Genomic DNA, 15868 nt, shown 5'->3' on the forward strand with positions numbered 1-15868 from the left:
AGTTACTTCACCATCTATCAAAAAACAACTTACATTCTCAGCTGAGGGGAAAAACGTGATCTTAGTTTAGCAGTTGTGTTTCTAGTTATCATGCATCCAGATTGTGCAAGTCAGTTGTCTGACAACACAAATAGTGTAATTAATTGCCTATTATCTTGTACAACACCGATTTTGTTAACCCAATTCAAGTTAAGAATTACTTCATTTAAATAATTTGTAAGCTTTTAGCTAAATCTGAAAGTTGACGAAGGCTGAAATTAGGTATGAAGCTGAAGCATGATACCTATTGCCTTTGCTACTTCAGTATGTAACACAGTTGCATGGCAGCTTTGAAGGGACCAAGAAAACAGTCCTATTTCTGAAGTTAGAGCAAACAGAGCGAACTGTCATGCTATCTGCACGCCTTCAACATTTTCAAGTAATGGGAAAGTTATTTCCATGATTGTTACAGTTTCAAGAGTCTTTTCCATTAGTCATCATTTTAGTCTTTCTAAAAGGTATTGAGAGGTTCAATGCAGGCAGCCGGAGTTGAGGAATTACAGAGCATGCAACACTGAGGAAATAGATAAAGAAGTGGATAGCATAGTTCATGCAGCGAAAGAAAAGAGATGCAGGTCTGTGCTGATTGCCTTGACCATAGACAGAAGCTGACACTGACCTGGGGGCAGCTGAAGTCAAGGAATTACTTCCACTTCTGCTAGATGAAGTAAAGGCATCACGATTCTCATCTTTAGTTTTAACTCTCTTTCTTTCTCTTTCAGGTTCAACTACTTTTTGCATTGCTTCAAGATCTATATTTATTGGTGGTGCTTCAAGAGCTTGTTTTTTTGGAGAAGCATCACTTTCCTCCAAGTTCCTGGAAGTCATCTTTGTTTCTCCCTTACTTGGCAACTGAATGAGAACAGCTTCTTTTGCAGAAGTATTTTTGCTGTCCAAATATTCACAAGCAGTGTCCACTGGAATCTTCTCCCTCTTCTTTTTAATTCTAGTGCCCTTAAGCAGTTCTAAGAAAAAAGGGATATACTTTTTGTACAAGTGAGGCTGGAATTAACTGGCCACCAGCATGTTCATAATAAAACTAAATAAAAAACATTTCACATGACTAGAGACCTTGGAATAATTCTTAATAGACAATAGACAACTTACATCCCTTAACAAATGTCCTTTTATATACTCTGTTTTCAGCAAGCAAGCATCCCAACAGATACTAGCTTCAAAGAGACAACACCCCCCCAAATAATAATAATAATAATAATAAATAATAATAATAAAATCAATCTTTCTCCCCATCCACTCTACCTTTTTACCAAGGCTTTTAATTAGATGCTGTGAACTACAGGAATATGCTCAATTATTTTATTTCCATTTTGGAGGCTGCCGAGGTAAGCTTCCACAGCCAAGACATAATTAAATCCTTTGGGTATCGACAAGTACCAAGACCAATTCACCCATCTCATTCCCTGTTCGTCTTCCTCTGCAGGCTACAATTCCCTCATTTCTGCACATATCCAGGTTTCAGCTCTTTTTCAGCTGGGCCTCTTGGTCAAAACTTAATCCATATTCCTTTGAGCTACTAAACAGTTTCTCCTCTAAATGCTTTGCACGTATTACAAAGCTTGTAAGCAGCTGCCTACATTCAGAAAGCTGGTACTTCTCATCGAGAGAGATACCACTACCATTATGAAAAGCACCTCCTGAGAATTTATTCCCACCTACTTCTTTACGGTTACCTAGCTATACTCTGTAAAGCCTCTGAACACTCCAGTTGGTACTCTTCAGTCTTCTGAAATTAATGTCAGTGCACATATTGAAGTAAGGTCCTTGAGCAACGTTGGGCTTTACTATTTCAGTTCAGCAGTTTTTGGACCACATCATCATCAAAAAGGCAGCCATTTAAACCTTAGCTTGTATCTGGAACTAACCCAATGTCTTCCTGTTTAACATCAGCCAACTTGCAAAGGTCAAAACGACCAGATATGGAAAAAATTAATATGGAATAGTAGTACTTACCTTCAGGTTCGTATTTCATTTTTAGCTCATCCAGCATAACTCGCAAGTTCATATTCTCACTCTGACAAGCTTGCAAATGCCTCTCATTTGTGTAGAGTTTCCTTTCAACTTCCAGAACCCTTTGGCTCTCATACAGAGCTTTCATCCTCTGCAAGGATAGTTCATTTTTCAGGGTTTCAGTTTCCTTGCTGGGGTGAGAGGAAAATTATACAGTCACTCAAACTTGGGTTTCTTTTGTGTGGTTTTGTTATTTTTTAGTAAAGCAGCAGGTACAAAGTCAACTAAGCATTCACCAACTTCACATAAAATTCTGATTTATACACTAACAGGAAATGGAAGAGACCTCTTGTGGTACAGTGAAAGTTTTCACTTGAACTTGACAGAGCAGTGAGTTTAAGTAACAGAGATAGAACACTTGTTAAAAACAAAGCTGTGTGCTGAATACCACATAGGTGCATATTTCACTGGTTTGAAAAACTTTCCCTAACCCTGAAATTCACTATTTCATCAGGGTTTTTCTATCCTGTGTATAAACTAATACAACTACTTCTGTACCTGACAATACAAGCTTTACACAAAGGTGTTACTCTAAGCAACCAACAGAAGAATAATTAAGTTAATACCCAGTGCATGTCCTTGCCTCTGTTTCAGAGACCATTAAAATCCACATCGTAAGCACTGGATCATCATGCCTCAGGGATCCTAAGGAACTCTGACGATGCCAGTTTCTCACAGTAGCACCAACAGTGAGGTGACGGACTTGTCAGGAATTCCCACAGCAGACCCATTGTCCCACCGTGTTCCCACATTGCCGCTTGCCCGAAGTGCAATACTTCCACCCGAGGGCTTGAAAACAGTCCTGAGGCCCAACGCTGTGGACTTTGTAATTAATAGATATGGAATTCACTAGCCAAGAACACATCTCAACCAGGTAGTCCAATAAAACATTTCAAATGCTACTATCTGGCTCTTTTTAGGCTGTATATATTTAGCTCTCTTCTATAGACTTTAACAAGATTCACAAAGTTCTCTCAAAGGTTACTTTTTAATTTATTTTTTTTAATGTTCCAAGTGATCTTGTGTCTAGGAGTATTAAGAACATGCCTAGAAGAAAGCAACAATAATATAAAATAGTTCTACTATCTTTTGCAAGAATAAGTGAAATGACAAACAAGACAACTCAGTCCTACAACGAACATCGGATGGTTCCACAGCATTAGAAAATGAGACAATGAGCATATTTGCACATACGCTCAATGGACTACATACAGACAAACAGTAAGAAAAAAGGGAGAATAAAAACAAGTAGCTAGAACATAACTAGACTACAAGCAACTTCTAGATCTCAGACTTAAGTACTTACTTGGAGTTGTCAAGCTTCATTTGCAGTAAATCTGCATAGTAACCATCTTCAGACTCTCCTCCTTTTGAGCCACTACTAGCTCTGGATTCCATATTCTCATATAAAGTCTGATAAAGAAAAAACGTGTCAGGTTGTCAAGCAGTGACCTTTCAGAAGCACATTATCTTAGTCCTTAGGTGAAATTGTCCATGCATTTCTATAGAGAGGCCTCATCATAGAGGCATTTAAACATACAAGAGAGCTCAGTCGCTCTCAGCACTTCTTCATTTATTACAAATGTCAAGTAGCACAGAAATTGACAGTTCACTCTCAGTCACTCAGTCACTGAAAGAAAAAGAAATAATAAAAAAATCAACTTAACCTGCACAAGGTTTTCAAGTAGCACTGCGGAATAGTTATCTTAGTTTTTACTTGAAAGTACAGGATATTTAGTTAACCCACAGGGAATTTGTTTCAGCCTTATTTCTAGGCTTCAGCAGCTGGATCCCAAGGTAAGGAACACAATCCGTGTCAATCAATAGCCGAAATATCAAAATCTATTACATTTTTTAGATGAGAAAGTTGGTTCATGGTACAGATGCCATAAATGCAGTAAATTTTCTATAAAATACATCAGTAACTTGACATTCCGAGGTTTTTGCTTTGTGTTTTTTTTCTGAACAAGCGGTTCTCAGATTTAATACTGTCCCACAGGTCTCGTAGGCTGCTGTCAGTCACAGACTACAGGTACGTTTTGACAGTCATTTGATTTCCTAACACTGCTTATTTATGGCATAGAAACAAAAATAAATAGTGATCAAGCTTATACCTGACAACACTGGTAAAGCAACCAAACGGCACAGAGACAAAAATAAATAGTGATCAAGCTTATACCTGACAACACTGGTAAAGCAACCAAACTGTCTCAATTGCTTACTAAAATGGGTTAAACCTAGCTTTATGCCACTTCAGTTAAACGCAGAATAGAGGACACTATCCTGGAAAGCATAATCCTAATGCATAAGATAATACACCTAAGTTAACATTCCAAAGCTGTGTTAAGAAAGGGCCAAACAAGTCCATAAGTACGTAAGAAAGGCGACAGTTTTTTTACTCCTTACACACACAAGCATTAATAACATTACAATAGTGCATACAGGTATTCTCATGTTTATTTCTCACTTTCCAAAATATTGACAAGATGCTCTCAAGTTGCAGAAGAGGACTGAAGAAATTGCATTACAAGAATGATTAAGCAATCAGTTTTTGTAGAAAAGAGCATGCTTCAATTGCAAAGTTAAAACAAGCTAAGGAAAAAATACCCAAGAAATCCAATGTAACTGAGAGACTAAAAAGTGACAAAGCCTAAGTACACACAGTAAAAATGTGAAATGGTTGTATCTTCCAAAACAAAAGTCAGACACCACAGCTCAGTGAACTTCGACCAAGTAATTGACTTCAAACACTACACATAACTATGTAAAATGTGAAGGAGCTACACACAGGAACCTTGAAAAATATTGTTTCTCCAAGCTGAGGGTTGGGTGATGTAGAATTTTCTGCTTCTCTGAACTTCAGAAATGTATGTTCTGCAGCTGTGAAGTGGAACTTTGGTCAAATAAAGGTATGAGTAGCCTTTGGATTCCTTTTCCAACCCGAGCATGGACTTCAGATAGTTTTCATAACCCTTCTTGTTCTCATGTTTTAACTTCCGATTATGACTTTTACACTTAATTACATACCACATACCTTAAATTTTTCTAGCTGCCTCACTTTCATAAGAAGATCTTCTATCTCACCATTTTTTTGTTCTAACATTGACTGTAAGCGTTCCAGCTGCTCAAATTCTGCCTGAGAGCCTTTCATCTGTAGCAGTGTAGCCATTTGCAGCTGAAAAAAAAGAGGAAAAAAAATTCCTTACAACAAATACTGGGTGAAGGGACTGAAAAATTTCAGCCTCTTTCCCAGAAGAGTTAGGGTACTCAAGCCTTGTAATTCTAAAACCAGTAGTCTTCACAATGTCGTCTTCACAATTATCACCACAGGTCAACACTAAAAATCTTGAGGACAGCTGAAAACTTACTGAACAGCTGAACAGCGTAGTCCTGAGGTGTCCTATCTTTCTCTGTATTGACTAAGGAACCTATAAATACACTATCAGGGACACACACAACATTTCACATTCAAACCTTGAACATCAAATCAGCTAGAAGCAATCTGCAGTCCAGGCCCATTGATCAGAGCTAAAATACATCTACCAAAAACTTCTCACTTACAGAAAAAACACCCTAGTTCACCAACACGTTTAAAAACCCTTCTTTTGCAGTTCTGATTCTGAAGTATAGATAACACTAAGATTGCCTTCTGTAATAGTAATCTAAGAATTTCAGCTTCTTCTACTCCTTCAGTGGAACACATCCTTTCAAGCAAAGGAACACCTGTTGTCAGTACAAAAAGGAGAATTTTATCAGAGAAAAGTCTCACATTTATAGCGTATTTTTTCTGATGCTGTTAACATAACACCATTATAATATGAGGGCCTGAACACATTCAATTGAAAATGATACATCAGACATTTAAACAACGGGAAAACCAATATGAAACACAATAACGGAAAGACTTAACAGAGCGTTCGTGATAACTGTAGCATTTTTACCAGCCTAGTCAGTATGGATGAGGTAACACTGAAGGACATTGGAAGAAATCACAGGGAAAAGATCAACTGAAACAAATTAGACTACAGATTCACAGAAGAAGCAAGAGAAGAGCATTTACCCTATGGAATCTCCTGTATCAAGTAAAGGATGTTCATGATTCTGTACACAAACTAGAGCTGAAGAACGATTCAATCATCTCATCCTCATAGCTTCTACAGGACATAAGGGAGGCAAAATTTTAAATGCCACTGGCTGGCTAAAACTATCCTTACATTTCCCAAGCAAGTAGACACCTAACCTTTTCCTGTTTCACTTAAAAGCCCAGTTACTAACTGTCAGAATTGCTATCTGTAGTTGATCTACATAAAAACAATCCACAGAAACATTAAGAAACTGGAAGGGATACTGTGGGCTGTGGAAAATACCCCAGACATGGTAAACCTTTCACAAGGGTATGGCTCGCATTCTGTTCAGAAGTCTGATCTTCAGAAGTCATCAGTAAATGCCACATTCACACATTCTGACAGCTAAAGCTGGAACAACAGTTAACTACACTGTTGGAATCAGCTGCTGAATGGAGAGATCAGTTAAGGATAGACTGAGCTTTAACACACAGCATGACAATGCAACACAAAGCAGAAAGGATCCTAACCAGGATATAAGATGGCAGCTTAAGCAGAACAGCTGTCCTAAGACACTACCTATCTCCAATATTGGTATTAGAAGAAATTTTATGGGCACAAATGAGTATGAATTGCAACTCCAAACAAAAACGTTAAGTAGCAGAACAGGGATAGCAACTTGCCTCAGTTGTTGGTGAAAATATCCAGTACTCGGAATGTTTCTTATACCATTCGATCAGTATGACTGACTCACCCTCACATTACAAGGAGAAAGTGTCTGAAGAAACTGATCCTGTTCAATCATCTTTAGGTCTCAGGGTCAGATTTTAGTACAAGAGAATTCTTTTACTGCATCAGTAGTTCTTTTCTTGTCCATTATGAATGTTGTTTCAGTTATTTTCAAGCTAGGACAAGAGGAAATGGCCTCAAGTTGCACTAGGGGAGGTTTAGACTAGATACTAGGAAGAATTTCTTTACTGAAATAGTGGTCATTGGAACAGGCTGCCCAGGGAGGTGGTGGAGTCACCATCACTGGAAGTGTTCAAAAAACGTGTAGACGTGGCATTTGGGACATGGTTTAGGGGGCATGGTGGTGTTGGGTTGATGGTTGGACTTGATAATCTTAAAAGGTCTTTTCCAACCTTAATGGTTCTATGATACTTCTCCCCAAAGCTAGATAACACAAACGTGTATCTTTGGTGTTACTCATTATCATAACCCTGGATGATTAAGCACTCTCCTCAAACTGCATGATCCAGTATTTTATCAAAATTAAAGGATCCACTCTTGTGTTGGAAAATCAGAAGACCAACATGCAAAAAGCTGGCAGTTTTGCAGCATCAAAAAAAATCTGCATCAAAAAAAATCATTTTTACACCATATTGTAAATCAGCTTCTACTAACTAGTTCTGAACAGCATTAACCAAGAGGCTATCATCCTATAGAAGTGTAGTGTAAATTAAATAGGTGTGACAAGAGTTATGATTTATTCTTGCACTAAAGGCAAGGAAAAGCAAGAAAAATATGGATAAACATAAAAACAAGAAAGCAACCCAGAGGGAAAAAAACCAGTATGATCAGAGGACAGAGTACAAGCCTGCCCTCTTCTTTACATTCATTCACGACAACCACAGTTAACACACAAATCAATGATTCATGTAGTACAAGAATTCAATAAGAAAAGAAAAAGCAATTGTCAAGACAAATCGAATGCCAGTTTGACTGACAGGAGTTGTGTTTGACTTTTATCCATTTAACAGCTACTGCCAGAGTAAGCAAACATACTGCCTTCAGCACAACTTTGAGTTTTAGGATAAAGCAGTAGCACTAGTAGCAATAAAAAAATGCTGATGTACCATAGAAGTCAAATAGCACAATGACATCTCACTTGGTTTTTTTCCTCTCCCATTTCCCTCCCCCCAGGCTCCTATATCATATTTCAAAGCTAATCAAATCTCCTAGCCTGCGTACTAAAGCATTGCCTTATCGGACCCCAAGGAAACCCTGGAGTATTACAGTAATGGTCATACCTTCATTCTTTGCAATTGTTCTCTAGTGAATGCATGCTGTTTTTGTAGTGACTGATATTTTATTTTCACACTGATCAGCTGTCGTTCCATTTCTGCCCTACGGTCCTCCACCTACAGAACATTGTTAACAATTATTACTACGAAAATAACACTTTTTGTCACTTGGATGATGAGTTTTATAAGGAGATGTTGCCTAGCAGTTGATGTTAGTTCTGCAAATACTGCTCTTCCAGCAACAGTACTTGAAAACGTGCTATTTTCAGTCATAACCTCTGACATAAAAGTTAGTACACAGTACTGTAGCAGCTGAAGCCCAATCAGTAAAATGCAACAGTTTTTTCTTTTGTTTTTTTGATATCAAAGTAAAGAAACATTTTATATGCTTCAGTGTTACTGTAAAGTAGTTTTGTCCATTGGCATCAGAATAAATAGTTAAAAAAAAAAAATGAACCGTGTACCATTTTAACTCATTCCCTGGGTATTGTCAGAAAACAAAATTACTTCCTATGCATTTAACAGCAGTTGAACTCTTTTCAGTAACTAATTAAAAAACCCTTCCAAATGCTCAGACATCGCGGCCATTGTCAGCATGTTTTTAGAAGGCAGCTTTTATCAGCATCTTTTAATATTTCACATGCTATCTTCTGCATTAAAGGCTTACCAGCTGAGCAAAACTACTTAGAGCTAAGAGCTGCAGACAGAACTGTCATGAACCCCCAGTCCCATCTTCTGTCTTGATAGCCAGGTAACTCTAAGTGATTCCATTAATTTTACTAATTCCTCACTTCAGAGTGTGCATAAAAATTGTTTTCCACAGGTCAGTTGTTAGTTCAACACTGAAGTAATATTTAAGGAATAGAGACCCATGCTGGCCAGATCAGGTACAGATACTCTAATATTTTCAATGCAATATAAGAAATAAAACTTATTTCTTCTCTCCTCCATATATTCTCAAGTATCTGTGGCGTAATTGTACCTCAGCAAAGAGAGAATTGCCTTTACTTGAAGGGTCCAAAGATTGTTGCACTGCATGATCCAGCTGAACCTGAAGCTCTTGATTAGCTTCACGAGCTTTCTAGATTAAAGCAAAGAGGATATTAGTCATTCAAGCATCTGATGTACTGCACATATGAATTTAATCAGATAGTTTCACCTCTTTTTCACTTCCTATGCCTTTAGCACAGATTATCTTGTACTGCAGTACTTAACAGTTCCAGTCAGTAAGGGACAATCAATTTTGTTTCCCTGAAGGGATTAACATTCCACTTGTTCTTCAGGAGAAGAGCACAAATAGAACCTTTAAAGGAAAACTTTTATGTTTATCAGCCGGGTTAATAGTATTGAGACTATTCGACTTGTGTTGTTTAGTCACAAATCCTCTACTCCCCAGTACAAAGTTTTCCAAGGCATTCAGTAGGAACTTGAAATAAAAATGAGAATTCTATCAGAGACCTATGAGAAGACCCTGTTATGAGGCAGAATACTGCAGTGCAAAGGATCTCCATATACAGCCTTCCACAAAAGAGTGCCAATATAGACAGTATTTAGCAACAGACAATACCAAACGTGACTAGCCAATATCCTTCCCACCCCCCAGTTTCTTTTTCTCCTCTCACTCCTCAGAACTCCTCTCTTAAAACTCCTTATATTTCACTGAAAAGCTAGCACCACAACTTGTGGAATTCAGAGATTATCTACCACTGATGAATAAAATTAAGAGAATACCTCTAATGCATTACAGTAAGAAACAACTTCTTTTTCCCTCTCTTCTTTTTCTCCCTGTAGACGCTCCAGCTGATTACGTAAGTTACTGTTTATGAGTTCTAATTGTTCTTTACTGTACTGCAGTTCATTCAGCTTTTCTTCAACATTGGCCTTAAACAAAAAGGAATCAAGTATGAAATAAAAAGTTTTTAAACACAATTTCAAGAAAAGCAGGCCCAAGTGAACCACACAGGTTTGTTAGTAGTAAATATTTTTAACACAAAACAGTATCTTGAAGAAGCGGTTGTATTAAAGTCTAGTTATCAAGGCTATTATTTTTAGCTTAATATTAGCTTAATAGTAAGCTAATCATAAGGTAGCAATATACACAAAGTATCTAAAGACGTGGTTATCAAAAGTACAGAATTTTATCTTCAACTAGCCTACATTACTAATAATTAAGTACTAGCCACATACCTTCACATTTTCTAGTTCAGTGAGTTCTATCTGAAGATTGAGCATTTCTGAAGACATGGTCTCATGTACACGTTCAGACATCATATGTAGTTCTTCTGATTTGGCAGCAATTATTTCCTTCTGATGATCCACTTTGTGTCTCAATTGTTTCTCTGATAGCCGTGTTTCATCTAGTTCTGCTTTCAGGTTCTCCAACTTAAAGACAGTTCACAACTAAGTAGTACCATTTTATAATAAATTCTTGAAAACAATACCTTTGACTATGTTCTAGTTACAGAAAAAAAGTCTTAGAAATAAAACTTAAGAGTAAAACCTTAAAAAGCTTTGAAATTTAATGTAATTTACAAAGTAACTATGCAGTTGTTCGTTAAAAACTAACGAACCCACACGTTATAGCTATTTACTAGATTTGTTTCGGTAGGAAGTATGCAATTACAAGCTAAGCACACATTTTTTAAAGTGCTATTAGCAACATTTTAGGTGCATATTAGTTGCCATACCTTGTTTTTTAGGTCACCAATTTCTTGTCCATAGGCTCTGGCAAGCTGTTCTTTCTGTTTATCCAGTTGCATGTTTTGCTGTTGCTTAAGGGAATCGCATTCAAAACTCAAGCTTTCCAACATTCGATTCTTGAGTTCAATTTCTCTCTGAAGAGAGTATTTCTCTTGCTCAAATTTCTGAAAGAAATAACATACTAAAAAATCTAGATGTAATATTCATAAATGCTTGGGGAACAGTGTACTAAATACAGGCTCAAAACCAAGACACTAAATGCCTAAAACTTGTAGAAGTCCCAATTAGGGAATTATCATAGCCATGTTTAAAAAAAACAAAAACACCCCACAAAACAACAAAACCCAACCAAAAAAATTAAACCCCATCAAACTGCTCTGAAATTTTGTAACATATTGGGCTGTGTAATAGTCTCTTCTTCATGGAAACTGTGTATTTCTTTGCACCTAACATGAAGGGTCCTGGAATCTCTTGCGCAAGTGTAGCAAAGTTAGTGAGAGCTTACATGTCCTTTCTACCACCATGGAACCGGAATATGTTAAAGATGGCTACAGCTCATCAGTGTTCCCCCACTGCAGAGCAGCTGGGTTCAGTGCCTTTGGTAAAGGCACCTGAATTGTCTACTGCTTTGTAATATATGTCCTCAACCCTTCCAGATTGAAGAAGGACGTTTTAATCAGCTTTCCTGTATTCCTCATTGTATATGTTTGGTAATTATAAAGGGCAGCCTCACTGTACTCTTCCATTCAGCTAGCAATTAAGAAGAACAAAATGAAAAAAGGAGAATTTTGAAAGCAGAAAAGGTAAATACCAAAACCAAATCAGCCTAAAGATGCAGGATTTTTTTTTTAACAAAATAACTCTTAAAACACAAACCAGAATTAAAAAAAAAAAAAGGGAAGATAATAAACCTAAAAGCTGTCAGGTATGAAGCTGACCTTTTTGTCCTAGACACCAGCTTATCAAGGGCAGGCTTAGCTCTCAAATATACAGGATATGAGTTCAGCTCAAAGATAAAGACAGTGCAGGGAAAAGGTTTGGGAGTGCACTGCTGGCCAGACCCAAGAAAGCATCTAGCATGGTATGTCTACACAGACTTTTACAGAAGTGTACACAGAAAGAGTTTCTGAAAGAGTCTCCTGCCTACTGTTAAAACTTACACTCGTGTTCACAGGAATTGCTTTGACTCAGATTCCAGAGAACCATAGATTCAAAAAGCTCAAAAGAATCTACTGGGCAACCACAGTTCCCACACAAGATGTTATTCTACCATAAGAAAGCACACAAGTCCTTCCCCCTGCCCTTGGAATCTAAGTTACTAATTGATCTGGTTCACACAAGCTTAGCTTGTAACTCTGCTCCAGCCTATAACACAGGATTACAACCCGAGGACAGCATCACAACAGAGTAGCTACCACCTCAGCTTGTCTGCAGAAAAGGATGATCCTGCCCCGCCTTCCTTACTACTTGTGCTTTTCAGCTGCCTCTCTTGCACTCAGCTTACTTGAATCAGTCTGCTCTAAATAATTAGTGTTCATGCAGAATAGCAGAGCACTACACATCTCCAGCTGGTAAACCCCCCCTAAAAAACTACAGCACAATCACAAACATTTTAGCTCTATCACAAGAGAAGGGATGGATACATAGCCAGAAAGAGGCTCAATGAAGAGAAATGGTCTATCTGAAACATGGGCTGACTGAAAACAAATGTCAAAATTAAAGCACTTAGGAAAAGTGGAGATTTTCCTGATTGGAATTTTATTGAACAATTACTAAGAAGAAAACTAGCTGACTAAATAATACCTCTGTATTTCAACACTACACTCTTCCCTGAGCTGTCAAGAAATGTACTAATAAATTCAGAATCCCTTGGTATTTAGAAAATTTGACAACTTCACTACAGAAGAAATCAATTATACAGTCTTGCTGCTAGCATTCTTTTTACAGCTTTAGGTGATAGAAAAAGCTTGCAGGGAAAGCACAATGTGAGTGAATTGCTGAACACATGCTCTAAACCAAATTTACTTTAGCATTTAGTACCCATTTTACATTAAAGGCAATTAATCCTACACAATACTGAACACTGGATGCATAATTAGGTATGAAACCCTGTCCCAGCTAGATAAAATTATGCTCAGTATCTTAGAGCAGAGAAAAAAGCTCTCCCTACAAATACTGAAATTAAAAAGGTTTATTAAAATTAATCTAGACTCTAAAAGCATTTAAATCACCTGTGACATTCAGAAAATAGTTAAACTAAAACAATGCTCTTGACTGCTCTTTTTTACTCAACATTTAAAACATCACCTCAGTTTTCTCAGTCAATTCACGGCGTGTTTGATCCAACTGATTTTGAACTTCACTTTGGGACTCCAATAAATGCAAGCCATATTGTGCTGCCTTTCGCCGCTCATTCTCTGCTTCCTTGAGTTGGTGTCTGAGACTTAAAATGGTCTCCGTCTCCATTTTTCTTCCTTTTGTTACTTCAACATTGCAAACACAAAAAATGAAGAAATACATTACATTAAGTTACAGTAGTTGATCTGAAAGAAATTGTTGGATTTCCTTTCTTAATCAGGATACAAGGACATATTTTTGCATTTTTAGAAGATACAAAAAAAAAGACAGCTCATGAACGAACAGTCTTGTGAACAATAAAATAACAGCTATTTCTCTGTAAACTTGGTTAACATCTCTTTCCTGACTGTCTTAAGTAACAGCATGCAGTGAAACTACCCCTGCATACCCAACCTGGTTTCCTAGCACACTAGACCCAGAGTTTATCTAGTATATAGCTATCTTGCCATATACAAGAGAAGGCTAGGAAATAGCTTTGTAAAAACACTTTTATGCATATGGCTGATAATATTTTCTATATTAATATAGCATTACTTGTGTACAGAAATAACACTTAAGATTTATGTAGGCAGCTGTATTAGCAGCTCTTAGTATTAGACTTCTAGTAACATTATGTGGGATATGGAAAGAGAGAGACATAGCTGAAGGAAAGAGTCAAAAATAGAAGCCCTGTTAAAATAATAAAATATGCAGAATTTTATCACAGGGATTTTTATTTAAGTGCTTCATGGAGTCTTTCATGACTGTGTTCCACTTGAAACATAAGTCACTGCAGGTAGCCTGTTTGTTAACAATCAGCTTTGTCACATGTTGTGGAAAATTCATCCATTTATATCTTCCTATTGTAACAGAAGACACAAGCATAGGTGAATTTTGTGAAAAGTTAGTCAAAATAAATCCAAACAAACAAGATATTCTTAAAAACTAAAATCAAGTCAAACTACCACCATGAGCTTGTATAACCACTTGCTCCCAGATCCACTCAATCAGTAAAAAAAAAAACCGCAAAAAAAATCCTATTGACAGAAATTGCTATGCAACTCGGGCTTCTGAACAACATAAGCCAAGAGTTCTCTCAGAAAGTATGCAGTAACAATGATATACAAATAAAAAAAAAATCTGCAGTTAATTTTTCAAAGCCAAGATACAAAATTTTTATATAACTTCAAGGAGAAAGTAATTCTTCATTTAAGATCTTATTCTGTGCTTTTTCTTTTTACATAAAGAATTTAGTTGTTGCCATTTTTTACTGGCACATATCTTGCCCTTATGAATGTTAGCAAGATGTCAGCCTCAATCAAGAGCAAGTTTCACAGCTCAACAGCGGAAAGTTTATTTTTAATAGTCATTATTGTAATGTAATACCTTCACTTTTTTCTCTGCTAACTTTTATTTAACATGGCTAACTCCTTGTGGAGTTACCCAGCTTCCTATAAAAGAATAATTTTAACATGCAAAAGGACATCATGCCAAAACTGTGCTAATTCCTTTCGGAGATACAAGACAGAAAATTGCAAATTCTGGTTTTCACATTTTCAATCACTTGTTGTCATTCCAGTTTAACACATACAGAAAGACTTTATCCAGCCATGCTCTAAAACATCAGTTTTTCAAATCTAACCATTGCAATACTTGAAATACTGGTTTTGCACACTTATGCTGAAATAAATCGGTGAAAGACAAGAATTTTACATACTATAACTAAGAACCAACAACATTATTACTAGTGCAAGGACAAGTATACTGTTTACAAGTTAATAATGAAATGTTTAATAGTAAGATGTAGCCATACAAACAATAGGCAACGACTCCTGCCATGCATCTGCCTAAGTAATGGGGATGAATTAATCCTTATTCATATCATAAATAGTTTTTTAAAAAATAGATGTATTTTCTGATCAAACAACAGTATAGAGGCAACATAGCAATTTGATTGCTCCTAGGTTACTAAATTAAATTTTAGTAACATTTTTATCTCACCTTCAGAAGTCCATTTAAGTCTTTCTTGACTTTATTCTCATAGTCCACCTTTAAAAGAAAAAACAAAAAGCAACAGTTGTCTAGTCTGGATGAGTATAAGCTGCCGTTACAGTGCAGTCCTTCTCTGAGAAGGCTTAACGCCTGCGGCTATCTCATGAAAATGCAGATCACAAGCTAAAACCCCATAGAAATGCAAATCTTACTCAAATCTCAGTTGAGCAGCTGTCAAAGAGTTTAGAAACAGCCAAATCAGGCAACGTTGCCAAAGGATAGATGCTCTGCAGTTGGCCTGTGGGGCAAGTAAACAGGCTACACCCAGGGTCACCTCCTTCTAACATATAATTTTTAATGATTGTTTGAGGATTTTGTCTAGATCCCTCCTACTTCTTCAATCTCTTTTACATGCTCTCCTCCAGTGTCATACAAAAGATCTTTGAGCTCTTAATACATCATTTACTGGATAATATTAAAAAAAGATCTTAGGCTTTTCTTTAAGGTTGAAGTATGGAGGAAAAGAGAAACTTCTGCTATTCACATGTTCCTTGCCCACTACTAAGGGAAACAGCAAGTATGGCTTTCAGAGCACAGACATCCTCAACTTTCCATTGTCAACTTTGGATGAACTTAATCAGACAAGTCCAGGTATATTTACTCATAAAGCTGTATTGTTATATA

General features: G+C 36.9%; 1 protein-coding gene across 1 annotated transcript; it reads right to left on the reverse strand.

Annotated features, from left to right (window-relative positions):
• Positions 1–453: 453 nt before the first annotated feature.
• SPDL1 (spindle apparatus coiled-coil protein 1) lies at positions 454–13321 on the reverse strand (the record flags this gene model as incomplete). Its single annotated transcript, XM_082005952.1, has 10 exons — positions 454–1004; positions 2011–2198; positions 3374–3480; positions 5102–5242; positions 8162–8272; positions 9138–9236; positions 9887–10036; positions 10343–10537; positions 10843–11019; positions 13163–13321. The coding sequence occupies 10 exons, from the start codon at positions 13319–13321 to the stop codon at positions 454–456; spliced, it is 1878 nt and encodes a 625-aa protein (XP_081862078.1).
• Positions 13322–15868: the final 2547 nt, after the last annotated feature.

This window comes from Phaethon aethereus, assembly GCF_964289735.1.
Source record: "Phaethon aethereus genome assembly, chromosome: 14".
Classification (NCBI taxonomy): Eukaryota; Metazoa; Chordata; class Aves; order Phaethontiformes; family Phaethontidae; genus Phaethon; species Phaethon aethereus.